Source organism: Microcaecilia unicolor, chromosome 5 (genome assembly GCF_901765095.1).
Source record: "Microcaecilia unicolor chromosome 5, aMicUni1.1, whole genome shotgun sequence".
NCBI lineage: Eukaryota > Metazoa > Chordata > Amphibia > Gymnophiona > Siphonopidae > Microcaecilia > Microcaecilia unicolor.
The window spans coordinates 212694033-212721677 of NC_044035.1; the positions used below are offsets into that span (position 1 = coordinate 212694033).

Genomic DNA, 27645 nt, shown 5'->3' on the forward strand with positions numbered 1-27645 from the left:
GATGATAATCATATTTCCTGAAAGGGCATCACACAGGGAACAAGAATCAGTAATCGTTTTTTAGATCCATTTGTCAATGGAAATGCCAATTTTTTAAAAATTTGTTTTAGGGTTTTTTTTTAGCGATTTTTGTTTACAATTATATCTCTTATTTTGCTATTATTTTTTAAGAGCATACTTGCCCCTAAATATATATTTCATATATTATATATAGAATATTTTTGTGGATCCTTTCTATGGAAGGAAGGTTACTTCAGCACTATAAATATGGGGCAGGCAGCAAGATGGAGGATTTGTGTGCTATCTGCCATTGAAAAAGTGCTGAAGTAAGTTCTCTTTACTTTCATTCTAATTTATGGTACAATTACTCTTCTTAGACCACATTCTTAATCAATTCTGCTCACTATAAGCTTTTAACTGATTAGCTTTAACCTCCTCTTATGTAGTGACTGTATATTTTTTAGGAGTTTTTTTTTTTTTTTTTACTTTTCCCATTTTAAGATTATACATTTCAATCCATGCTTTTATGCTACTTTCCCATGTAATCTTGGATGCTCAGTTTTACTACCAGGGATAAGCATAGTGTGTCCCTGGCTAGGTAGGCATTTTACTTAATGTCATTTTTATTTATATACTGGCTCTTTGCTTTTAATGCTTTGGAGTTATTTATGTCTTATATGTATTTTATTTAGTTCTTATACACACATGTTTTAAGAATATTTATACATATACATCCTTTTGACACTTTTTAAAGTTTTTTCTTTTGATTAAAGATTTAATTTAATTGGTTAACATTTAAATGAGTGTTTGTGTTTACTTTATAACGCTTTTGTTTATATGTATGTTGCTCATTGAGCACTCCTATATCCACAATTGTTTATAACTACTACTACTACTTAACATTTCTAGAGCGCTACTAGGGTTACGCAGCGCTGTACAAAATAAACAAGGAAGGACGGTCCCTGCTCAAAGGAGCTTACAATCTAAAGAACGAAATGTCAAGTTGGGGCAGTCTAGATTTCCTGGGTAGAGGAGTAGAGGTTAGGTGTCGAAGGCGACATTGAAGAGGTGGGCTTTAAGCAGAGATTTGAAGATTGGCAGGGAGGGGGCCTGGCGTATGGGCTCGGGGAGTTTGTTCCACGCGTGGGGTGAGGCGAGGCAGAAAGGGCGGAGCCTGGAGTTGGCGGTGGTGGAGAAGGGTACTGAAAGGAGGGATTTGTCTTGAGAGCGGAGGTTACGGGTAGGAACGTAAGGGGAGATGAGGGTTGAGAGGTAAGGAGGGGCTGCAGATCGAGTACATTTGTAGGTTAGTAGCAGAAGCTTGAATTGAATGCAGTACCTGATCGGAAGCCAATGAAGTGACTTGAGGAGAGGGGTGATATGAGTGATATAAGATCCTTTTTTATCAAGTATTTGTGATATAATTGTTCAAGAGTTATGATTTCTAACTATTGTGAATGTTTTTTGTCAGCTGTTTTAGTTTTGTACCCTTGATGCAGCCTATCCGGCGAAATGTGGCCACGTCGGGTCTGTTCAAATAAAGAGTCTTTGGATCTGTTAGTGTCTGCTCCGGTTCTTCTTTCAATGCAGCCCATTACATCATTGAGGTTAGGCTGTCCAACAGGTTTAAACTGTAGAAATTCCACATTAACCATGCACACCACCTCCTGAAAATGCATGCTGTTCAAGGTAGATGTGTTTAAAGTGCCTACCACTCTGTGGTTTTGCCACCCATAGGTGGCACAGTGGCACTGCCATAAGGCTGTGATCTAACAAAGAACAGGACAGGCAAGCCTTTAACTGAGGGGAATACAAGAAAATAAATCAGTACAATGGTGTGACATTTATCTTCCTCAGTAGCCGTTATAATCTCAAGCTAAACGACGAAATTGCTGATCTGCTGTTAGTAATATGTAACCTGTCATTAAAATTGTGTGTAGTACCTGAAGATTGGAGGGTAGCCATTGTAACACTGATTTTAAAAAGGGTTCCAGAAGTGATCTGGGAAATTATAGATCAATGAGCCTTAAATCAGTGCCGAGTAAAACAGTGCAAACTATTATAAAGAATACAATTACGGAACACATAAATAAACATGGTGTAATGGGACAGAATCAGCATGGGTTCAGCAAGGGAAGTCTTGTCTCACCAATTTGCTTAATTTGTTTGAAGGCATGAATAAACATGTGGATAAAAGTGAGCCGGTTGATGTAGTTATCTAGATTTTCAGAAGGGTTTTGACAAAGTTCCTCATAAAAAAACTCCTGAGAAAATTAAAGAATCATGGGATAGGAGGCAATGTTCTGGTGTGGATTAGGAAATGGTTATTGGACAGAAAACAGAGAGGGCAGGATTAAATGGTCATTTCTTTCAATGGAGTAGGGTGAATAGTGGAGTTCACCAGAGATCAGTACTGGGACTGGTACTATTTAACATATTTATAAATGATTTGAAAATTCGAATGACGAGTGAAGTGATTCAATAATTTTGAGTCATCTGCAAATTTAAGGTTATTAAAGCACATGCAGACTGTGAAAATTTTCAGGAAGACCTTAGGAAATTGAAAGACTGGGCATCCAAATGGCAGATGAAATTTAATGTGGACAAATGCAAAGTGATGCGCATTGGAAAGAATAATCCAAATCATAGTTGCCTGATGCTAGAGTCCACCTTGGGGGGGTCAGCACCCAAGAAAAAGATCTAGGTGTCATTGTAGATAATATACTGAAATCTTCTGATCAGTATGTGGTGACAGCCAAAAAAGCAAACAGGATGCTAGGAATTATTAGGAAAGAGATGGTAAATAAGACCAAAAATACTATGATGTGTCTCGATCCATGGTGCAACCTCACCTTGAATATTGTGTTGAGTTGAAAACAGATATAGCAGAATTAGAAAAGGTTCAAAGAAGAGCAACCAAAATGGTAAAGGGGATGGAACTCCTCTCATATGAGGAAAGGCTAAAAAGATTAGGTTTCTTCAGCTTGGAAAAGAGACGGATGAGGGAAGATATAATTGAGGTCTACAAAATTCTGAGTGGTGTAGAACGAATAGAAGTGAATTGAATTTTTACGCATTACAAAAGTACAAAGACTAGGGGACATTCAAGGAAGTTACATGGAAATACTTAAATAGGAGGAAATATTTTTTCACTCAACGAATAATTCTGGAACTTTTTGCCAGAGGATGTAGTAACAGCAGGTAGCTTTCTGGGTTTAAAATAGGTTTGGACAAGTTCCTGGAGGAAAAGTGCTATTGAGACAGACATAGGGAAGCTACTGCTTGCCTTGGGATTGGAAGAATTGAATGTTGCCACTATTTAGGTTTTCTGCCAGGTACTTGTGACCTTGCTTGGACACTGTTGGAAACAGGATACTATGCTAGATGGACCATTGGTCTGACCCATGATGCTTCACACTCCATAAATTGTACAACTGAAATACAGCTACAAAGTCCCTGAACTTTGAAGGGGCACCTTCTGCACCCCTCAGGTGCCAGTTGACCTATCCATTTCTGGGGTGAGACAGGTATTCTAATTCCTCCCCAACAGCAACAGGTTGTCTGTTAAAATCTCAATTACCCCATGCAACCTCTGAAAGTCAACACCATAGGCGGTCGGTGGCCCAACTTTTTGGGGAGGCTAAAGGGGGTGGGGTTAGGGGTGGGGCCATGGGTGGAGCTTAAATCCATAATTGTCTGATAACAAACAGAAAAAATAATTAAATAAAAATAAAAGTCACAATTAATACCTTTTATTAAATTTAGATATTAGCTATGTATTATATGTCAAAGAATAAAGTGGTTGCTCAAAGCATATACTAACCACAATTGCTCAACTGCAAAACACTTTGCACAACTTTGTGCAAAAACACACTCAGAACCTTACTGTACCATAAATATTACACTGGGCAGAACCTAATACACCAATATACTACTACTACTTAACATTTCTAGAGCGCTACTAGGGTTACGTAGCGCTGTACAATTTAACAAAGAGAGACAGTCCCTGCTCAAAGAGCTTACAATCTAATAGACAAGTGAACGGTCGGTCCGATAGGGGCAGTCAAATTGGGGCAGTCTGGATTCACTGAACGGTAAGGGTTAGGTGCCGAACGCAGCATTGAAGAGGTGGGCTTTAAGCAAAGACTTGAAGACGGGCATGGAGTGGGCTTGGCGTAAGGGCTCAGGAAGGTTGTTCCAAGCATAGGGTGAGGTGAGGCAGAATGAGCGGAGCCTGGAGTTGGCGGTGGTGGAGAAGGGTACTGAGAGGAGGGATTTATCCTGTGAATGGAGGTTACGGGCGGGAACGTAAGGGGAGATGAGGGTAGAAAGATAGTGAGGGGCAGCAGACTGAGTGCATTTGTAGGTAAGAAGGAGAAGCTTGAATTGAATGCGTATCTGATCGGAAGCCAGTGGAGTGACCTGAGGAGAGGGGTGATATGAGTATGTTGGTTCTGGAGGAATATGAGATGTGCAGCAGAGTTCTGAACAGATTGAAGGGAGGATAGATGGCTAAGTGGGAGGCCGGAGAGGAGTAAGTTGCAGTAGTCCAGGCGAGAGGTAATGAGAGCATGGACGAGAGTTCGGGTGGTGTGTTCAGAGAGGAAAGGGCGAATTTTGCTGATGTTAAAGAGGAAGAAGCGACAGGTCTTGGCTATCTGCTGGATATGCGCAGAGAAGGAGAGAGAGGAGTCAAAGATGACTCCGAAGTTGCGGGCAGATGAGACGGGGAGGATGAGGGTGTTATCAACTGAGATAGAAAGTGGAGGAAGAGGAGAAGTGGGTTTTGGTGGAAAGACGATAAGCTCGGTCTTGGACATGTTCAGTTTCAGGTGGCGGTTGGACATCCAGGCAGCAATGTTGGATAAGCAGGCCAATACCTTTGCCTGGGTCTCCGCGGTCTGGTGTGGAGAGATATGGAAAATGCAGACCGTCAACAATATGAAACAAGGGATCATAATATCACTATTCTCATGTAGAGCCACAAAACACCCTAATTCATGTTTAATGTGGGATAAAATGCCATAAATAAGTAAAAAATATAAACTTTTAATGTTGAGCACCTGATTCTCAAAGTGGACATATTCCTATAGTGAAAATAAAATGATCTTTTCTACCTTTGTTGTCTGGTGACTGTTTTTCTGATCATGCTGGCCAAGTATCCGATTCTGCTGCTATCTGTCCTCTTAACTCCGTTTCCAGGGCTTCCTTTCCATTTATTTCTTTACTTTCCGCCTTTCTTCTTCATTTCTTGCCTTACATCCGTAAGTAAAAGCTGGGTCCTCTGCAGACTTGACTGTCCAGTGGATCCAGCTTCTGCCTATTTTCTCCATCGATGTGCAGGTTTTCTCCCTTTTCCCTCATCTTATCTCCTTCCTCTCTCGTCTCTCCCCTCCATCCATGCCCAGCATTTTTTCTCTCTCCCTTCCCCTCCATCCATGTGCATCTCCTTCCTCTGTCTTCCCTCCTCTCCATGCATGTCCAGAATTTCTCCCCTTCATTCATGTGCATCTCCTTCCTGTCTTCCCTTCCCTCCATCCATGTCCAGCAACCCTCCTCTCTCTCCCTGTCCTCCATCCATCCAAGTCCACCAACCCTCTTCTCCCCTCTAGCCACCCATGTCCAGCAACCTTCCTCTCTCTCCCCTGCCTCCCCTCCATCCACCCATGTCCAGCAACCCTCCTCTCCCCTCTAGCCACCCACCCATGTCCAGCAAATCTTCTCTCCCCTGACCTCCCCTCCACCCATGTCCAGCAACCCTCCTCTGTCCCCTGCCATCCCCTCTACCCACCCATTCCAGCAACCCTCCTCTCTCCCCTGCCCTCCCCTCCATCCTTGTCCAGCAACCCTGTTCTCTCCCCTGCCCTCCATCCACCCATGTCCAGCAACCCTCCTCTCTCCCCTGCCATCCCCTCTATCCACCCACCCATTCCCTCCTCTCCCCTGCCATCCCCTCTATCCACCCACCCATTCCAGCAACCCTCCTCTCCCCTGCCCTCCATGCACATCCAGCAATTCCCTTCTGTCCCCTGCCTCCCTCCATCCATACCCAGCCCGATTCTCCTCTCCCCTGCCTCCATCCATCTGGGCCAGCGGCGCCCTGGGTCTCCCCTTTCCCTCCCCTTGCTTACTATCTGCCCCGCGCCATCTTTAATTTACCTCCACTCCGTCCCCAGCGTCGACTCGGCCGCATCATTTCAAAACTCTCCCTGCTGCCCATTTCTATTCTCCCCTCGCTCCCTTCGCGACGTGATTCGTGCCGCAGACAGTCCCGCCTTCTGACATCATTTCCTCGAGGGCGGGACTCTGTCTGCAGAACGAATCACGTCGCGAAGGGAGCGAGGGGAGAATAGAGACGGGCAGCAGGGCGGGCTTTGAAATGATGCGGGCCAACGCTGGGGACGGAGCGGAGGTAAATTAAAGATGGCGCAGGGCAGATAGTAATTAACGGAAAGGGAGGGAAGGGGAAACTCACGGCACCACTCGCCCGGCTGGGGAGGCTCAGCCTCCCCAAGCCTCTTATACCGGGCGCCTATGGTCAACACCAACTGCCAAGTGATGCATATAACATCCAGAAGCACAAACTGGCCCTCTAGATCCAAGTATGTCATACACCTCATGAGGAAGGGATTTATGTAACAAGATACCCTACTCCTGCTTCATGAGTTAAAGGAGGCCCTGTATGCCTACTCCACTCATTTCTACACCAACTTATCATACTAGGTTCTTGTCAGATGAGTTTCAGTCAGCATCTGTGTACACTGTGCCTTCAAATAATGTATTTATTTTATTTATTATGACATTTCTACCCCGCATTTTCCCAAGAAAGCTCAGGTTCAATGTTGCTTACATAACAAATTAAGAAGAAGCATTACAAGACAATATTAATATGAGAATATAACTATTTAAAATAATTTATTCCTTGTCATCATGCAGATGAAGCCATTACGTATGGGTTGTGTCCATCAACCAGCAGGGGGAGATAGAGAGCACTCAACTTTCACAGTGCCTCATGGCCAGCTAGCTCCACTGCCTCTTCAGTATTCTCTATCTCCCCAAGCAGGGTGGCTGCAGTTTCTTCGAGCTCCATTAAAAATCTGCCTGGGGTGGCTCCTGGCTTGCCAGTTGTTAGCCGGGGTGTTAGAGGCTATAGCAGCTTCACTTTGAAGGCACATAGGTCAGCCGTTTCCCTGCCTTACCCATGCCACTGTGGATGTGGACACATTAGCTTGCTTTTCCCTGTCCTTTCCCACTCAGTGGATGCAGGCACATTGGTTCGCCTTTCCCTGCCTTTCCCACTCATCTGAGCCTCCGGAGTTCTTATTACCTCTGCTTTCCTCACAGCGTTAAAAAAAAAAATGGAACAGAGGTTTTCCTTTGATTCTTCTATGGGACCGGAACTGTGATACTCGGTCCGGTGAGGTAAGAGTGTTTTCTAACTCCTCTAGGGTGGGCCCGCGATCGGGGCGTTTTTGGCGCGAAACCTCCATTTTAAATTTTTCCCGCCGTTTTCGGCGATGGCTGCAGAGAATGTAAAGCGCTGTTCCCGGTGTGGCAAGCGCAAATCAGCAGCGGGGCTCTGTAAATCGTGCTGTACAGGCGTAAGAGCTGGCCCGAGCATGGCAAGCGATGATTCTTCCCGCTCAGAGCTGGCAGCGGACGCCATTTTGAATTAAACATAGTAAACATAGTAGATGACGGCAGAAAAAGACCTGCATGGTCCATCCAGTCTGCCCAAGAAGATAAATTCATATGTGCTACTTTTTTATTTGTACTGTCCTCTTCAGTGCACAGACCGTATAAGTCTGGCCAGCCCTATCCCCGCCTCTCAACTACCAGTCCCGCCTCCCACCACCAGCTCTGGCACAGACCGTATAAGTCTGCCCAGCACTATCCTCGCCTCTCAACTACCAGTCCCGCCTCCCACCACCAGCTCTGGCACAGACCCTATAAGTCTGCCCAGCACTATCCCCGCCTCCCAACTACCAGTCCCGCCTCCCACCACCAGCTCTGGCACAGACCGTATAAGTCTGCCCAGCACTATCCCCGCCGCCCAACCACCAGCCCCTGCACAGACCGTATAAGTCTGCCCAGCACTAGTCCTGCCTCCCAACCACCAGCTCTGCCACCCATTCTAGGCTAAGCTCCTGATGATCCATTCCTTCTGCACAGGATTCCTTTATGTTTATCCCACGCATGGCGCGGCCTCCGTAGAGACGGAGAGCCGGGGGGGGGGGGGGGGACCTCGAATTGAGGCTATTCAGGGAACGGCTAGCCCCGGACGGGATCTGGGTGCCCAGGGCGAGTTTTTTTCCCCTGATTTTGTGTTAATATTGCATAAAGCATACATGCTGAAAAGAGCTCTCCCTCAAGGGTCATCTGAGGCCCCTTCTATTGCCCCCCCCCCCCCCCCCCGGTGGATTCTGGCCTGGTACTGCCCGCTGAGGCTATTTTCCCTGATAATTGGCATAAAGAAAAGCGTAGAAGGGCTAACTCCCCTTCAGATTGTGGTGCACCTCCTTCCCCCCCCCCCCCCCCCCCCTCCGTGGTCGGGCTGTGAGGATTCGGAGAGTTCTGGCAGGCCTTCATAGTCTGAGGAGCCAGAGTCAGGTGCAGAATTACCACAGGATCTGGATGATCCCTCCGCGGTGAGAATTTTCCTCCGTGATGTGCTGCCAGCGCTTATTTCAGATGCCCTACAGGTCCTTTCTATTGAAGAGCCTGACAGTGGCACGGCCTCCTCTGTGAATCCAAGGATGGCTAGTACCAAAAAGCCTGCTCGAGCCTTTCCTTTGCATGACTCCATCCAAGAGTTTAGTGGGCTGACCCCGAGGGACCTTTGAAAGTTTCCATGGCTATGGGGCAATTATACCCTCTGCGTGAGGAGCATTTGGCTCGTTTTGCAATGCCTAAAGTAGATGCCCTAGTCACTGCGGTGACAAAGAGAACTACCCTCCCTGTGGAAGGAGGAGTTGTCCTGAAGGATATACAAGACCGTAGGCTGGAAGCAGCACTTAAACGGTCCTTTGAAATTGCAGGTCTTACTGTTCGGGCGTCTGCATGCAGTTGTTATGCTACTAGAGCCTGCCTGGCGTGGTTGCAACAGGCAGTGGAACAGCCCGGAGATGGAGCGGAGCCCTTCTCGGATGTGGCTCCGCGGATGGAGTCAGCCTTGTCCTTTTTGGCTGATGCCCTTTATGATATTGTCAGAGCTTTGGCTAAACAAATGGCAGTAGCAGTGGCGGCTCGCTGTCTTATTTGGCTACGACATTGGGCAGCGGACATGGCCTCTAAGCAAAGGTTGGTGAAGTTGCCCTTTCAAGGCCTACTCCTATTTGGTGAGGAGTTGGAGAAAATTGTTAAAGGCCTGGGAGATCGTAAACCCCAGCGCTTGCCCAAAGATAGGCCGAGGCCTTCCTCCAAGGGCCAGGCGGTCCACTCCTCTTATAGACCTCGCTTCCGTGAAGCTAGAAGGTACCGCCCGGGGCATTCTGCTGGGTTCACTTCTCATGCCCGTTTTCAGCAGAGGAACTCCTTTCGCTCGGACAAGTGTTCCGCAGCCACCGGCTCTAGGCCTGGAGTTCAACGGTGACCCTCTCAATGATGGTGCGCCGGCCCCCTCCTCGCTTCCTGTCATCAGAGGACGTCTTTCCCTCTTTGCCGAGGAGTGGGCCAATATTTCCTCAGATCAGTGGGTTCTGGACCTGATCAGAGATGGATACAGAATAGAATTCAACGCCCCAGTAAGAGACGTGTTTGTGGAGTCCCGATGCGGTTCTGCCGCCAAACGGGCAGCGGTAGAGGAGACTTTGCAAGGTCTGATTCAGTTAGGGGCCGTGTCCCTGGTACCTCCCGCCGAATACGGCTACGGCCGATACTCTATCTACTTTGTGGTGCCGCGAAAAGGTGGGTCATTTCGGCCTTTTCTGGACTTAAAAGAATTAAACATGTCCCTGAGAGTGCAGCATTTCCACATGGAAACCCTGCGCTCCGTCATTGCTGCGGTACAGGCAGGAGAGTTCTCACGTCTCTAGACCTGAAAGAAGCTTACTTGCACATACCAATTTGGCCCCCGCACCAGAGGTTTCTGAGGTTTGCGGTGTTGGGAAAACATTTCCAGTTCCGGGCCTTGCCTTTTGGCCTCGCCACAGCTCCCCGAACCTTTTCGAAGGTAATGGTGGTAGTAGCTGCTTTTCTCAGGTGAGAAGGTATCAGGGTTCACTCATACCTAGACGACTGGCTCATCAGAGCAGACTCTGTAACAGAGAGCTATCAAGCTACAACCAGAGTGGTCTCAGTACTTCAATCTCTAGGTTGGGTCGTCAATATGGCCAAACGTCACCTGACCCCCTCGCAATCTCTAGAGTATTTGGGGGCCAGGTTCGACACAGACTCGGGCTATGTATACCTACCCAAGCTAAGGCGGTGCAAGCTTCAGAATCAGGTCCGTCTGCTCCGGAGGATGCCCCGCCCGTGACCTTGGGACATTGTCCAGCTGCTGGGATCGATGACAGCCACATTGGAAGTGGTGCCCTGGGTGAGAGCGCACCTGAGACCTCTACAGTATTCCCTACTTCAAAGATGGTCTCCAGTTTCTCAGGATTATCAATGCAGACTTTCTTGGCTCCCTGCGGCCTGACTCAGCATGGAGTGGTGGCTCTCAGACAGCATGCTTCGGCGAGGAATGCAACTGGCGATCCCCGATTGGTGTCTAGTAGTGACAGATGCCAGCCTGAAGGGCTGGGGTGCACATTGCAAGGGGAAGCATGCCCAGGGTCTATGGACACCCGAGGAGTCGGAGTGGTCCATCAACCGCCTAGAGTTGAAAGCGGTGTTTCAGGCGCTTCTGGCCTTTCAAGTGACCCTGGAAGGATTGGCTGTCAGAGTGATGTCGGACAACACGACAGCAGTGGCCTATATAAATCAACAAGGCGGCTCTCAGTGCAGAGCACTGGCCGCGCAGGCCGAACAGATTTGCCACTGGGCCGAGCTGCATCTTCAGTTTCTGTCAGCAGCTCACATTGCAGGTCAGAGCAACGTGCAAGTCAATTATCTAAGCAGGCATCAGATCAATCCAGCAGAATGGGAACTAGCAGACGAAGTATTCCTGCAGCTCTGTGCCAAATGGGGCAAGCCCATGATGGATCTTATGGCGACAAGTTCAAATGCCAAAGTCCCGTGCTTCTTCAGCAGACGGAGAGATCCTCACTCGGCAGGGTTGGATGCCTTGACTCAACCCTGGCCTCCGGGCCTACTATATGTGTTCCCTCCGTGGCCCTTGATAGGGCGCGTGCTCCTGCGGATTCAGCTGCACCCAGGAAAAGTGGTCCTCATCGCCCCGGATTGGCCCAGGAGGCCTTGGTTTGCGGACCTCCGACAGATGCTAGTGGAGGCTCCCCTTCATTTACCTCTGGTGCCGAACCTGTTGTCACAGGGCCCGGTAGCCATGGAGAACGCCTGCTGCTTTGGTCTTATGGCATGGCGATTGAGAGGGCGCAATTGAGGGACAAAGGCTTTTCAAACACAGTCATTTCCACTCTCCTGCAGGCCTGCAAGCGTTCCACTTCCATGGCTTATGCCAGGATTTGGCGCCATTTTGAGTCTTGGTGTGCTTCAAAGCGATCACACCCATGCGGGCTCCTGTCTCGCCGATTCTGGACTTTTTTGCAGGATGGTGTACAAAAAAGCTTGGCCTATAGTTCCCTGCGGGTGCAAGTGGCAGCGTTGGCCTCCCTTCGTGGTAAGGTTGAAGGCGTGTCTTTAGCTGCTCATCCAGATGTGGCACGGTTTCTTAGAGGGGTGCTTCGGCTCCGGCCTCCCGTGCGCGCACCCTGTCCAGCTTGGAACCTGGGGCTAGTTTTGAAGGCCCTGCAGGCTTCTCCTTTTGAGCCGCTTTGGCGAGCATCGGAGAAAGACTTGACACTAAAGGCCGTTTTTCTTGTGGCCATTACTTCGGCGAGACGGGTGTCAGAGCTCCAGGCGCTGTCCTGTAGAGACCCTTTTCTGCAATTCTCAGAGTCAGGGGTCACGGTTCGGACCGTGCCTTCCTTCATGCCTAAGGTGGTTTCAGCATTTCACCTAAACCAGCCTATTTTCTTGCCCTCCTTTGATAAGGAGGAGTTTCCAGAATCTTCTGGGCAATTGCACCTGTTGGATGTGCGCAGGACTCTGCTGCAGTATCTGCGAGTTACTAACTCTTTCAGGACCTCTGATCATCTGTTTGTTTTGCTATCAAGTCCTCGCAGAGGGTCTCCAGCATCTAAAGCCACTATTGCCGCTGGCTCAAAGAAACTGTCTTTTCAGCTTATCTGCTTGCGGCTGGTCTCCACCTGTAGCCTTTAAGGCGCATTCTACCAGAACGATTTCTTCCTCTTGGGCTGAAACTGGAGCAAGAGATATGCAGTGCAGCAACATGGGCTTCTAAGCTCTCTTTTGCCCGACATTACAGGCTGGATGTGGCTGCTAGGAGGGATGCGCGTTTTGGAGCACAAGTGCTAGCGTGTTGTGTGGCTTGTTCCCACCCTATTTAGGGATTGCTTTGTTACATCCCATACGTAATGGCTTCATCTGCATGATGACAAGGAAGGGAAAATTAGGTTCTTACCTTGGTAATTTTCTTTCCTTTAGTCATAGCAGATGAAGCCATGAGCCCTCCCTGTATGATTGTCTGTATGCTGTGAATCTGTTTCAGGTTCTGTTCTTGTTTCCTGAAGTTCCTTCCTTGGGAGAAAGTTGGAAAACAGTCTTCAGGATTCATGTTCACTTATAGGAGGATGAGTCCATTCCCTCCAGGAGGATGCAAGTATTCCCTCCGTTTATACAAAGTGGAGACGAGTTTATTCCCTCCAGGAGGTTGCGTGTATCCCCTCCAGTTATACAATAAGGAGGACGAGTTTATTCCCTCCAGGAGGATGTGTTCATTCCCTCCTTTTGAGTTCATGCCCTTGTTATGGGGCCATCGTTCGCTGTGAGGAAAGCTCATGTTATTCCCATTGCGGTTTGCCATACTGCTTTGGAAGCTTCAAATACTGAAGAGGCAGTGGAGCTAGCTGGCCATGAGGCACTGTGAAAATTGAGTGCTCTCTATCTTCCCCTGCTGGTTGATGGACACAACCCATATGTAATGGCTTCATCTGCTATGACTAAAGGAAAGAAAATTACCAAGGTAAGAACCTAATTTTCCCTTTTTATATTAGCTGAACCCAGATCTAAAGAAGTGAGCTTTAAGTAAACTTCTAAATGACATATAATCGACTACTTGGGCAATGAGTTCCAGAGTTTGGTACTTTGATAAAATTAGCATTATGGATAGTTTCAACAGGTGCTTCCTTTTTCCTGAAATATTAAAAGACCCTATCTGCAGATCAGCTGCCATTGGGCACCACATAAAGAATCAAATTATACCCGCCACTTCTGACAGACTGCTGCTTTGCCCCCCCCCCCCCCCCCCCCCCCCAGTTACACCCATACATTTTTGGGCTGTAATGAATTTGGGTCTGTAGTTGGAGGAACGTTTGTGATCTGATCTGAATCCCAGAGTACTACCTTACTTTATTTTGTCACTATTTGTACTTCCCTCATTGCCTACCCTCTACCTAGCGTCTATCAACTCCTACCCCATCTCCTCTGTGCAGGAGCAGGTGTGCACTATCCACCACTACAGCCAGTATCTGCCTCAGAGGGGAGCCTTACCCTAAAACCCACCACATGTGCTGCATGGGAGATGCCTCAGATGTAGATCCAAACGCTCCCAGTTTCCCCCCCCCCCCCCCCACAATTCTAATGATTTAAACCTTCCCTCTGTGGCAGGGCCACCGAGAGAGGGAGCAGGGGGGGAAAATTCCCTGGGCCTGGCCTCCAAGGAAGTCCCGGGCCTGGCACCGACAAGCTTCTTCTTGCTGCCTTCTTCCGGGTTTGTCCTCCTCTGCTCCTGCATGCCACCCAGGACCCAGATGTTTGCATTAGCGCGATATCATTTAATGCAATCGTTCGGGTCCTGACTTCCGGCAGGAGCAGGAGAGGACAGACTGTGGGAGCAGGCACGCAGGAAGTGGCTTGCTGGGCCCAAGTCCCCCCTTGGAGGCAAAGACCTAAGAGTAAGGGGGCTTGCGGGAGTGGCTTGCGGCAGTCCAGTTCTGCCCTGAGCCCGGTTATGTATCTTGGTGGCCCTGCTCTGTAGGACATACACAATTACCTTACCCTAGGCAGAGAGCAGGCAATGAGGGAAAGTACAAATAGCGACAAAATAAAGTGAGGTAGTACTCTGGGATTAGATCAGATCACAAACGTCCCTCCAACTACAGACCCAAATTCATTACAGCCCAAAAATGCATACTGAAAAGACTGGGACATAAGGCTCAGATATTATAAAAAATATCAAAGCTAATTTATTATATTGGCAGCAGTGGAAACAACTTAATTCCAAGATAATGCTCATATGCCAAATTTACCCCAAATGATCTTAAGGCAGTGAGTATTTATGTACCTGTTAAAGCAATCCGGTTCTGCCCCGGGCCCGGCTATGTCTCTTGGCGGCCTTCTCTATGGGGCATACACAATTACCTTACCCTAGGTAGAGGACAGGCAATGAGGGAAAGTACAAAGAGTGACAAAATAAAGTAAGGTAGTACTCTGGGATTTAGATCAGATCACATATGTCCTTTCAACTATAGACCCGAATTCTTTACATCCCAAAAATGCATACTGAAAAGAATGGGACACAAGGCTCAGATATTATAAAAAATATAAAAAGCTAATTTAATATATTGACAGCAGTAGAAACAGTTTAAATCCAAGATAATTGCATATGCTAAATTACCCAAAATGATGGTAAGGCAGTGAGTATTTATGGTACCTGTCAAGGCAAGGTGAAAATAATGCACACTCTGTACCTTAGTCCTGAACTGGTTAGGACTCCTAACTCCCAGGCATCATGAAAAGAACAGTTACAACCTGACAGATGATAAAGTCTCTCCCACTTTCATGGACACAAGAGGTAGAGTCAGAGAGCTGTTGAATCTCAGGAGGATGCAGGATCTTCAGTAGGGTGGTCAGACAGCAGCTAGGAGCAGACAGCAGGCCATTAGGTGCTCTCACTCTTCAGACAGGGGAAAGCAGACCGGCATAAGCAGATGGCAGTGTCTGGTTTAGGCTAGCTAGCTTCAGATGTCTTCAAGAGGCAGCTGGCTCAGATCTGGGCTGTCATCTCATTCACTGACAGCATCTCTCTTGGCAACTGCTCAAGATAACACTCAGATAACTTCATGTTTTTGTCAGTGGCTTCTGTTTTAATGCCCCTCTCTACGCCCCGGGGAGACCCTTTCCCACGGAAGTGTACAGAGGGTTTGTTCTTCTAAGATCTTTTTAACCGCCTCCCTGAATTCCTGTGAGACCCCTTCCCATGGGTATCGCTGTTGGGGAGGCATCAGAAGGCTCAGTTCAAATCTAATTCCCATGACCACAGCTTTCTGTCTATCTGGATTTAAGTGAATCTTTGGCCATTTATGTTCCCACATATATTCTATTGAAAACCAACCCAAATTAGTTCAGGGAGTGAGTGTCACTTGTGTGTGGATTACTTTGTAGAACAAATGACAGGTAGAGAATGAATAGAAATAAAGACAGAAATAGTTTACAGAAATAAGGTTTTTTTTATTCTTACCAAAATTAAGTCTTCAACTTGGTACATTCATCAGACAGATTCTAGGTTCAATTGCACAGAGCTCTGCCGTCGGAGAAGCGTTGGGGAAAGTTCCAACTATCTGTCTAATTCTCATCTCTTTTATAGGAGCTGGTCTCAATACAAGTCTATGGCAAGACACTTTTTTTTCTTAATATTGCACAACCTCTGAATCATACTTTACAACCGGTCAGGTGCCCATCTTTCCGTTTTAGCTATTGCAAGTTATTGTGCAATTTCCTTTTTTGTCAACAACTTTTTTTTTTATGAAGATATCTAAATATGGATATACCAATTTCATATCATCTTGTGATCGGGGTGCCAACTTATTAAAAACATTCTCTATCTTACAAACCAAACTCTTCACCATTTTTGTCTCCAATTTCTACATCCTATGTGTTGCACTCAATTTGAAAGTTGTACCTGGTTTCAATAAGACTCACCAAGCAGTCCTGCTCTTGCAGGCTCTCTGCCATAAGGCCATCAGCTGCTTATCAGGCCTAGTTAGTGCTTTTCAGCTGGTTAGAGCCGTGCAGCCTGGCCCACCACCATTCCAGTGGATGGATCCCAAGCTGGGACACATATTAACTTGCAGGAAAAGCAAGTCCTTGCTCAGTCAGTCATAGATTTTTAAACCTAGCTGGTATTTTTACAGCCTGAGTCCTAAAATCTGGCCTTCCACCCTTCCGGTGGGCATCCAGTGAGGGCCTCTTGCTGTACTATAATTATACACTTCTTATACCCTTCCCTTGAGTAAGGTGGGTCTCACAGTCTGGAACAACAGATCTGGGGTTTTCCAATGTTCTGACATGGAGGACCAAACACCAGGCTAGAGGCACTGGTAGCAAAGTTCTGACCACAAAGTCACAGTTTTCTGTAAACAAAGTTGTTGCAGTTGTTTTGGCTCTCTCATAGCTTTGGCCATATTTAGAAAATGTCTTTTTCACTGCACGTGGACTTGAGGCCTATTCAAGCAGCAAACCTTTGAAGTTGGCCTGAGTCTGTATCTTTTAAAGTCAGGTTCTTAATACTAAGTAGTGCCTCCTGCAGGGCCTCTTTTGCTCTTACCCCAAAAAACTGCCTCATCCAACCATACCCCCTGTGCAAACTCCTTCCCTATACCCCTCACAATACCTACCCACCTCCACACATAGCAACCATACACACAACCCAAAAATACAAAGGAGGGACTTTTATAAATGGTGCTCAAAATTCAGCGCTGGAAAAAATCCATTCTAAGCACCACTAATCCCATTACAACCATCTGCACATCATTTAAACTCCTGACACTGTCAGTAATGTTAAAGTGATATTACCCATGCTAAAAGTCTTAAAAGCAAATAAAACAAAAAATCATTAACTTGAAGTCCAGTAAATTGTAACTTGCGCTGCTAGTACAGTCTTCCATAGCTGCATATTACCATCATCGCACCACATCTCACCAACTATCCTGAAGGCCACAATTCTTCCATAGGCAGTCCACCTACAAATTGGTCTTCATCTTTCAAGGAGGAAAACAAGACATATTTCCTCCATACTCCACCCACAACTTCATGGGATATAGCATCGAATACTTCACATGCTCTCAGCAACGTTTTCCCTCCAGTGAAACTCTGACACACTTTCTATTGTGCCACTGAAATATGAAAGCAAAAGCTGCATTTATTCTGAAAAGTCATTTCTTCTTTTTCTGTGAACCACTGCTAAAATTCTCAGTTTTCCTGAAAGTTGTGCACAGGTAGGATAATAGCTCTGGGGTGGCTGCCCCTGGCTTTGGGCCCAGTGCACGATGAACCCTATCCACTTCAGTCAGTCTTTGGAGTCCAGACTCAGAACCTACAGTAGCCAGCTAAGCATAAATTGCAGGCTGCTTGCCTTATGGAGGCCTATTATTCTCAAATTATCAGTCTCTCCCAGTTCTCCATGTCCTCCAGGCACTCAGTTGGCTCTTTAAACTTCTATTCTAAAGCCTATGTTTGGCTAGTTGCTGTTCTCTGTTGTACCTCCAAGTGTGGCTTCATGTGCTGGAGCCTTTCTTCATGTTCAGGAGCCTCTGTGACTTCTGCCAGCTTGAGCGAGACCTCATCAAGGCAATCATCCAAATTTTCCATAATTTTGTCCAATATTGATCTCATCAGTTCCTTGATCATTTTGTCGGCATCCACTGACACCTGGATTTCTGGGTACAACTCTTTGTGAGACGTGTGAATCTTTGAAGTCCTGGTCATCTCCATCATCACTTTCTAACCAGTCCACTTTAACTTTGTTGTCTGCTCTGCCTAAAGCACAGGTTTCCCAGCCTCTTTAGCCATGTGCTGCTGCTGGAAGGACAGTTTATCACCTTAAATACTTGACAGCAGTTCGGGAGTGCACTATGCTTGTAACTGTCTTTCAGCTTGCCATAACTGGAAGTCCAATATTAATGTTTTTGAAATATGTTTAAGTGATAAAAGCATTTAATTAAAGTTTAATAAATATATTTAAGGGGCTAGTGTCCTATTGCTCTATACTGCTATGGATTTACAGCCTGCTTCACTAACACAGACTACTCAATAATTACTGTGGATTCTTTTGGATTCGTATTAGGTAAATGAGACCTTTATTAGAGGTTCTAAAATCTACAATGATTAAGATATATACAGTGATTAAATCATCTAACTAAAAGAAAGCTATAAGACAGATATATACATATTATACATACAACATCACTGGTCAGGAATTTCAGGCCCTTATCTCATCAGCCGGGCAAAGCCCGAAGTCTCTTTATTACCAGGAACAGGCTTTTCTGCGTGATGTGTCCACCCACAGATGAGCCTCGGAGCTCTGCTGCAACAAGCCCCCCTTTTTATTAAGCTAAAACTTATTTTCAGAGCCAAGGAAAATTACAGAATGCTTGAGAATAGGTAAACAAGCCATACTGTGGGAATGTGGTCACATGTTTCCCAGTTCAGGTGGCCAATCTGAACTCGAAAACAAGTTCCATCTTTCCCTTCACATAACAAATTAATTTGAGCTGTGTCTTATCTTCTACATTCCAACTTGTTTTCACACAATCAAAGTTAAACAATCATTTTTAAACAGAATTACTTCTAATCACAAATACAGACCCCGAGTGCACTTGTTGGTCAAGGCAGTTAGAGTTGAAAAGCAATCTCTAAAGTCCTTTTTATTACATGCTTATATCCACCACAATCTTTATTTAGCACTACCAACACTAGGAGTGCAGTACTATATTTCCTAATCTCTCTTGTTGAAAAAGTTTTTAAAAAATTTTTTTGGTTCCCTTTTTTCTTGCTACTTATGTTATAGATCAGGGCTTTCTAAACGTGTCCTGGGAACTCCACTGCCAGTCAAGTTTTCAGGCTATTACAATGAATATAAGTATGAGATCAATTTGCATGCACTAAGTCTCAAGCATATTCAGACTGATCTTTTGTATATTCATTATGGATGTCCTAAAAACCTGACTGGCTGTGAGTTCCCCAAGATTGGTTTGGGAAACCCTGTTATAGGTGATATTTGTCTCTTTTTGTGGTTTCATTTGGTTAGGGAACTCTTAGATATGCATGCTGCTTTGGTAGCCTCTGATGGAGAATATTTCATTTTCTTACTCCCTTGAAAAATCATAAGAGAGATGGGTTGAAATTGTCTGTTCTCTTTCTGATTTTGTTGGCAGGTAGTGGTGCACCTCACAGAAGACCTGCTGTCCCAAGCAGTGATGATGATCGAAAACAGTCGTCCTACCCTCACCATAAACCTTTCTGGAGCACGGCAGTACTGGCTGGAGGGGATGTTACGGCACGAGATAGGTTAGTGACAGTCACAGGTGAGGAGGAGAAACACTTTAGAATACATTCTGCTTTTCTCATTTCCATGCTGAGCCTTCTTGATGTCATCCGATAGACTAGGTGAAATGAATTGGGTTTTTCAGTCCTGCCTCCTTTAAATAGGTGTCCTTGTCACTTACCATTGGCACTGTAGCTAGTATTTCTGAACAGAGTAGTCATTGATCTTATTGATTGTTTTCTTGTGCTGCCAGCCCTCCTCTTTCATGTGCACTGAAAATATACTATGTAAAAAAAAATTGAGATGAAGTAAGGACTGGAAACAAAGTAGTATAGGGCAAAAGGATAACATACATCAATCAATATTGCAGAGGCCTTGCAACCATTGTTTTACCTTCTGTGGTGGTGGTTTTCAGGAACTCATTACATTCGTGGGGTGAACAACTCTCGGCAGCCATGGCACAACTCAGATGGGCGGAAACACTTTGGGCTGAAACCTGCCAATCCAACAGAGGAGGGTCTTGCCAGCCTACACAGTGTGCTCTTCCGGAAGCATCCATTTCTGTGGCGGGCAGCACTCCTTTACTACACGGTCTGTTGTTCTAGTCAGATGACCTTCTGCCAGCTCTTCAAGGACCTGGAGCAGTTTGTCCTGGACCCTGCCGTGCGATGGGAGTATTGTGTGCGGGCAAAAAGGGGCCTTAGAGACACAACAGAGAAAGGTGAATAAGTGTGGCTATTTAGGTGGTGGTAAGGATGTGCCTGAGGTATGTAGTTTATACATATAAGAGATATCTAATGAGTATGAGAGTTTCTCTTCCATTTCCTTGTAGGGTGTTTTAGTAAGGATCAGGTGTACCTGGATGGAATTCTCAGGATCCTGCGGCACCGGCGCAGCATTGATTTCCAGCTACTGGCAGCTTTAGGAAAGGTAATAGATTTCTATGGTAAGCAATCAGTATGGAAAAAAACAAATGTTCAAAATTACAACCTACAGTGGTGGAAATAAGTATTTGATCCCTTGCTGATTTTGTAAGTTTGCCCACTGACAAAGACATGAGCAGCCCATAATTGAAGGGTAGGTTATTGGTAACAGTGAGAGATAGCACATCACAAATTAAATCCGGAAAATCACATTGTGGAAAGTATATGAATTTATTTGCATTCTGCAGAGGGAAATAAGTATTTAATCCCTCTGGCAAACAAGACCTAATACTTGGTGGCAAAACCCTTGTTGGCAAGCACAGCGGTCAGACGTCTTCTGTAGTTGATGATGAGGTTTGCACACATGTCAGGAGGAATTTTGGTCCACTCCTCTTTGCAGATCATCTCTAAATCATTAAGAGTTCTGGGCTGTCGCTTGGCAACTCGCAGCTTCAGCTCCCTCCATAAGTTTTCAATGGGATTAAGGTCTGGTGACTGGCTAGGCCACTCCATGACCCTAATGTGCTTCTTCCTGAGCCACTCCTTTGTTGCCTTGGCTGTATGTTTTGGGTCATTGTCGTGCTGGAAGACCCAGCCACGACCCATTTTTAAGGCCCTGGCGGAGGGAAGGAGGTTGTCACTCAGAATTGTACGGTACATGGCCCCATCCATTCTCCCATTGATGCGGTGAAGTAGTCCTGTGCCCTTAGCAGAGAAACACCCCCAAACATAACATTTCCACCTCCATGCTTGACAGTGGGGACGGTGTTCTTTGGGTCATAGGCAGCATTTCTCTTCCTCCAAACACGGCGAGTTGAGTTCATGCCAAAGAGCTCAATTTTTGTCTCATCTGACCACAGCACCTTCTCCCAATCACTCTCGGCATCATCCAGGTGTTCACTGGCAAACTTCAGACCGGCCGTCACATGTGCCTTCCGGAGCAGGGGGACCTTGCGGGCACTGCAGGATTGCAATCCGTTATGTCGTAATGTGTTACCAATGGTTCTCGTGGTGACAGTGGTCCCAGCTGCCTTGAGATCATTGACAAGTTCCCCCCTTGTAGTTGTAGGCTGATTTCTAACCTTCCTCATGATCAAGGATACCCCACGAGGTGAGATTTTGCGTGGAGCCCCAGATCTTTGTCGATTGACAGTCATTTTGTACTTCTTCCATTTTCTTACTATGGCACCAACAGTTGTCTCCTTCTCGCCCAGCGTCTTACTGATGGTTTTGTAGCCCATTCCAGCCTTGTGCAGGTGTATGATCTTGTCCCTGACATCCTTAGACAGCTCCTTGCTCTTGGCCATTTTGTAGAGGTTAGAGTCTGACTGTTTCTCTGAGTCTGTGGACAGGTGTCTTTCATACAGGTGACCATTGCCGACAGCTGTCTGTCATGCAGGTAACGAGTTGATTTGGAGCATCTACCTGGTCTGTAGGGGCCAGATCTCTTACTGGTTGGTGGGGGATCAAATACTTATTTCCCTCTGCAGAATGCAAATAAATTCATATACTTTCCACAATGTGATTTTCCGGATTTAATTTGTGATGTGCTATCTCTCACTGTTACCAATAACCTACCCTTCAATTATGGGCTGCTCATGTCTTTGTCAGTGGGCAAACTTACAAAATCAGCAAGGGATCAAATACTTATTTCCACCACTGTATCGCTTACATTAACCCGATCTCCACTGATGTATTATCCAGCCTCTGTGAAAGGGGCCAGCCAACCCCACTGACCACGCTTCAATTTGTGTAGCATCTTGGGAGATGTAGCTTGTTTAGGTTATGAAGTACAGTACAGCACACCTATTTATTCCGCACAATCCAGTAGTTCTAGGTGGATCACAAATCATACGTACATAATAATATATCACAAATACCATAAACAAAAAAGAGACATAACATTAAAAAAATATGTTCGATATAACTGATGAAAGCAGAATCAGTCCTATTTAAAACTTATAAATCTGCTTCTCAGTTAATTCAATCGTCAACCCTCTCATATGCCTGCAGAAGAAAGAATGTCTTTAATTCTTTTTTTAAACTCTAGTCCTGTATTTTTTTTAATCTCAATGGCAGTATATTACATAATGAGGGACCCACAATATAAAAAATTGAGTTTCTAAATTCACTTGACTTTATCACACAGTATGAGGAAACTTTCAGTAAGGATCTACTTGCTGATCTCAACAACCACGAAGGTTGGTATATATGGAGTTTTGCTCATAAGACTTTTGAAATCAACTCCGTAAGTATTTTAAATACCATACAAATGATCTTAAATTGTATTCTGTATTCAGTGGGGAGCCAATGCAATTTCTTTAGAACCGGAGAGATGTGATTATAATGACTGGAACAGTTAATAGCCCAAAATTCAGTTGCTAGGGTATCTGTAAAGCTCTAAGTTGATTTTTTACAGATCCCCAAAGGTAATCCATTACAATAATCGAAACTGGGAACAATGATACTTTGAACTACCCTCCCAAAATGACATGGTTTCAACAATTCTTTCAAATGCCTTATTAATATCATTTTACAAAACACATTTCTAATGACCTGAATATGAAGTCTTATTGTTAAACCAGAGTTGACAATTACTCCAAAATTACACAAATTATTCACAATAGGAATGATTTCATTACCAAATTTGAAAACATCTAGAATTTGAGAAGAAATATAGCTGATAACATTATGATCTGAATTTTATTGACATTCAATTTTAAATGATTTGCTTTCGTCCAGCTAGTGATAGTAGCGCTAAGTAAAGATAGTGGTTGTTATGAAGAACAATAATAGCACACGGTCCCTTAAATTCATGCCAAGGTGAGAGTAAATATCCTAGGTTTTCTCTTTGTCTGTGTTGGTGATCCCATAGTTCCATGTTTGCTTTTCTTGCTAGGTTTCCTATGAAGATGTTGAGCAGCTGAAACAGAGTGCAGTTTTAGAGAGACCACGAATTCCCCATTTCATGCAGGATCAAGATCGTTATCAGAAGCAATTGGATCACATCATTGCCACAAACCAGCTGAGTGATGAGGAACTGGCCCACCTACTCCCAGACTGATTGTGACTCTCCTTGTCATCTGTATCACCTCTTTCCCAGCCTCTGCCGCCAGACGGTTTACCTCAGACTTGATGCTTTTTCTATGGCATGGGTTTTAAATGTTTTGTTAGATTCTTTGGACAGATACATCAGAGTGAAACCAGAGGAGCTGGTCACCTCAGCTTGTGATCTGTAATCTTCACTGGTCTGTAATGGATGACATGCCTAAAACCATTAGTGATGAAGGTTTTATTTATTTGTTAATTTATTTTATGAAAAGATTGGGTTGTTTTAAAAGTGTCTTACTAATACCCACCTACTTCTTAAGAGTGGAGAACCAAATGGTTCACCAGAGGTTAAAACATTAGATAATGATTTGAGGTGGCGATTAAGTATTCCTGTGAAGCTATTGTGAGCATGATTATATAATGGCTTCTTCATGCCCTTTTGTGGGGAAAGTGATTTAATGCCTACTTCAATGACTTTGTGGAGGGGGGAAGAGAGGGTTCTTAATTCATTGGCTTTGCAGATATATTGTGATTGGGATTTGAAGATTAAGAGTTACCTAGTGCTAGAAACACAACATATTCACACTGAAAACAAATATATCTTTTCATGGAGTCCAATGTTTTATGTAAAAAGAGGAAAAATGCTTGAGAATGTTTTAGAATCAGAATAATACAAAAATAATAAGAAAATTACATTACTTGTTATGAGTGGAGTAGCTACATGGCAGCCTGGGCCCCCCTCCCCATTTTGGGCTCGGACCCCCTCCTGAACTGCAGCACTATTTTAAAACAGCTGATGGGGATGCCAAAGCCCCACCAGCCAAAGAAATACAGTTCATAAGCTGCTCCCCTCGTCCTTGCACTGCTTCTTTAATGCAGAAATTGGCGGCGTGCCTTCAGCTGCTGACGCCAGCACTTCTTGCCCATACTTAGTTCGCGCAAGAACTGAGTGTGCCCGGGGAGTCCTGGAGTCGGCGGCTAGAGGCATGCTGGGCAGACTTATACGGTCTGTGCCAGAGCCAGTGGTGGGAGGCGGGGCTGGTGGTTGGGAGGCGGGGATAGTGCTGGGCAGACTTATACGGTCTGTGCTCTGAAGAGGACAGGTACAAATCAAGATAGGGTATACACAAAAAGTAGCACATATGAGTTGATCTTGTTGGGCAGACTAGATGGACCGTGCAGGTCTTTTTCTGCCATCATCTACTATGTTACTATGTTCTGCATTAAAGAAGCGGTGCAAGGTCTATTGTGGTGTACAGTGGGGAGTAGTGGGTTTTTGGAGGGCTCAGGGGACAAGATAAGAGAGCAAAGGTGAGATGTGTATCTGGGAGTATTTTCATGAAGTGCACAGCAATGTCCTCTAGGGTGCCCCATTGCTCTACTACTACTACTACTACTACTATTTAGCATTTCTATAGCGCTACAAGGCATACGCAGCGCTGCACAAACATAGAAGAAAGACAGTCCCTGCTCAAAGAGCTTACAATCTAATAGACAAAAAATAAATAAAGTAAGCAAATCAAATCAATTAATGTGAACGGGAAGGAAGAGAGGAGGGTAGGTGGAGGTGAGTGGTTACAAGTCAAAAGCAATGTTAAAGAGGTGGGCTTTCAGTCTAGATTTAAAGGTGGCCAAGGATGGGGCAAGACGTAGGGGCTCTCCTGGGATGTCTAGGGGACCAGCCTACTAAAAATGCTGGCTCCTCCTACATCCCAATGGCATGAATCTATATGTTTTGCACCTATTCAGGTTTTTGTTTTTTAAATGGACCAAAAAAAAAAAAGTCCAAAGCGTGAAACCTCATTTGAAACAGTGTTTTCGGGGGGAAAAAAAAAGACGTTTTTCTTTTTTGACAATGACCTTCTTTCCTATTCGGATTTTGGACGTTTTGCAAAACATCCAAAATCGGACTTGGACATCATATTGAAAACGCCCCTCCACTTGTCTTTAAATAAAAAGCAGACAGATTTTCAAGATTGCACATTATCAGTGTCAACTGCTGAGAAAGATGTAAATAGGAACAACAAACATAGTTTGAAATGTCTATATGCATATGACAGAATCCTAAGAAATAAGGTGGGAGAGTTTGAATATATTGTACTAAATGAAAAACTAGATAATAATTGGCATCTCTGAGACCTGGTGGAAGGAGGATAACCAGTAGGACGCTGCCATACCAGGATACAAATTATATCGCAATGATAGGGTAGATTGAATTGGTGGAGGGGTAGCATTATATGTTGAGGAGGGCCTTGAATTGAATAGACTAAAAATTCTGCAGGAATCCTTATGGTTTGAAATTCCATGTGTAAAGGGGAAAAGGATAGTGATAGGAGTGTGCTACTGTCCACCTGGTCAGGATGAACAGACAGATGTAGAAATGTCAGAATTTAGGGAGGCTAACAAACTGGGGTGACACAATAATGGGTGATTAAATTACCCTGATATTGACTGGGTAAATGTAACATCATGGCACGCTAAAGAGGTAAAATTCCTTGATAAAATTAAGAACTGCATTATGGAGCAGCTGGTTCAGGAGCCAACAAGAGGAACAATTCTAGACCTAGTCCTTAGTGGAGCGCATGATCTGGTGTAGGAGATAATGGTGCTGGGGCCGCTTGATCACACTGATCATAACATGATCAGATTTGATATAAGCTTTGGAGTAAGTACACACAGGAAATCCAATACATTAGAATTTAACTTTCAAAAAGGAGACTATTTATTTTTTTTATTTTTGTTACATTTGTACCCTGCACTTTTCCCACTCATGGCAGGCTCAATGCGGCTTAAATGGGGCAATGGAGGATTAAGTGACTTGCCCAGAGTCACAAGGAGCTGCCTGTGCCTAAAGTGGGAATCGAACTCAGTTCCTCAGTTCCCCAGGACCAAAGTCCACCACCCTAGCCACTAGGCCACTCCTCCACTCCACTATGATAAAATGGGAAGAACAGTGAAATAAAAACTTAAGAGGAGCAGCTGCAAAGGTCAAAATTTACATCAGGTGTGGATACATAGAGGGGCATAATCGAACGGCCCCGGAAAGCGGTATACCCGATCGTATTATCGAGACAAGATGGCCGGCCATCTTTCGTTTTGATAATACGGTCGGGGCCGGCCAAATCTCAACATTTGGGCCGGCATTAGAGATCGCTGCCATTGTTTTCCCGCCAATAATGGAAACTAATGGCCGCCATCTCAAACCTGGCCAAATCCAAGCCATTTGGTCGTGGGAGGAGCAAGCATTTATAGTGCAGTGGTCCCCCTCACATGCCAGGACACCAACCGGGCATCCTAGGGGGCACAGCAGTGTACTTCATAAATTGCTCCCAGGTACATAGCTCCCTTACCGTGTGTGCTGAGCCCCCCCCCAAACCCACTACCCACAACTGTACAACACTATCATAGCCCTTATGTGTGAAGGGGGGCACCTAGATGTGGGACAGTGGGTTTTGGAGGGCTCACATTTATCACCACAAATGTAACAGGTAGGGGGGATGAGCCGGGGTCCGCCTGCCTGAAGGTCACTGCAGTACCTACTAAAACTGCTCCAGGGACCTGCATAGTGCTGTGATGGAGCTGGGTATGACATTTAAGGCTTGGCATAGAAGCTGGCACAAAAATGTTTACATTTTTGGGGGGGTTGGGAGGGGGTTGGTGACCAGTGGGGGAGTAAGGGGAGGTGATCCCCCATTCCCTCCGGTGGTCATCTGGTCAGTTGGGGCACTTTTTTGAGACTTGGTCCTAAAAATAAATGGACCAAGTGAAGCCAGCCAAGTGCTCATCAGAGCCGCCTTCTTTTTTCCATTATCGGCCGAAGCTGGCCATCTCGTAACCACGCCCCGTCCCGCCTTCCGTACCCTACTGAAATGCCCCCTTTAACTTTGGCCGGCCCTGCGACGGAAAGCAGTTGAAGCCGGGCAAAATCGGCTTTCGTTTATACTGATTTGGCTGGGTTTAGGAGATGGCCAACCATCTCCCGATTTGTGTCGGAAGATGGCCGGCCTTCTCCTTCGAAAATAAGCAGGGTAGTAACATAGTAGATGATGGCAGAAAAAGACCTGTACGGTCCATCCAGTCTGCCCAACAAGATAAACTCATATGTGCTACTTTATGTGTATACCTGACTTTGATTTGTATCTACCATTTTCAGGGCTCAGACCGTAGAAGTCTGCCCAGCACTAGCCCCGCCTCCCACCACCGGCT

The 27645-nt window shown here is 45.5% G+C and overlaps 1 protein-coding gene across 2 annotated transcripts in view; it reads left to right on the top strand.

Annotated features, from left to right (window-relative positions):
* The window catches only part of KIAA0895L (KIAA0895 like), a 105531-nt gene extending 81348 nt beyond the window's left edge, over positions 1-24183 (top strand). For both annotated transcript variants that reach the window (XM_030203746.1, XM_030203747.1), the window contains exons 4-7: positions 19356-19488; positions 19881-20186; positions 20298-20395; positions 23288-24183. In XM_030203746.1, coding sequence (XP_030059606.1) covers positions 19356-19488; positions 19881-20186; positions 20298-20395; positions 23288-23452 — 702 coding nt within the window. In that variant the 3' untranslated portion in view covers positions 23453-24183. The remainder of the gene's footprint in view (positions 1-19355; positions 19489-19880; positions 20187-20297; positions 20396-23287) is intronic.
* Positions 24184-27645: the final 3462 nt, after the last annotated feature.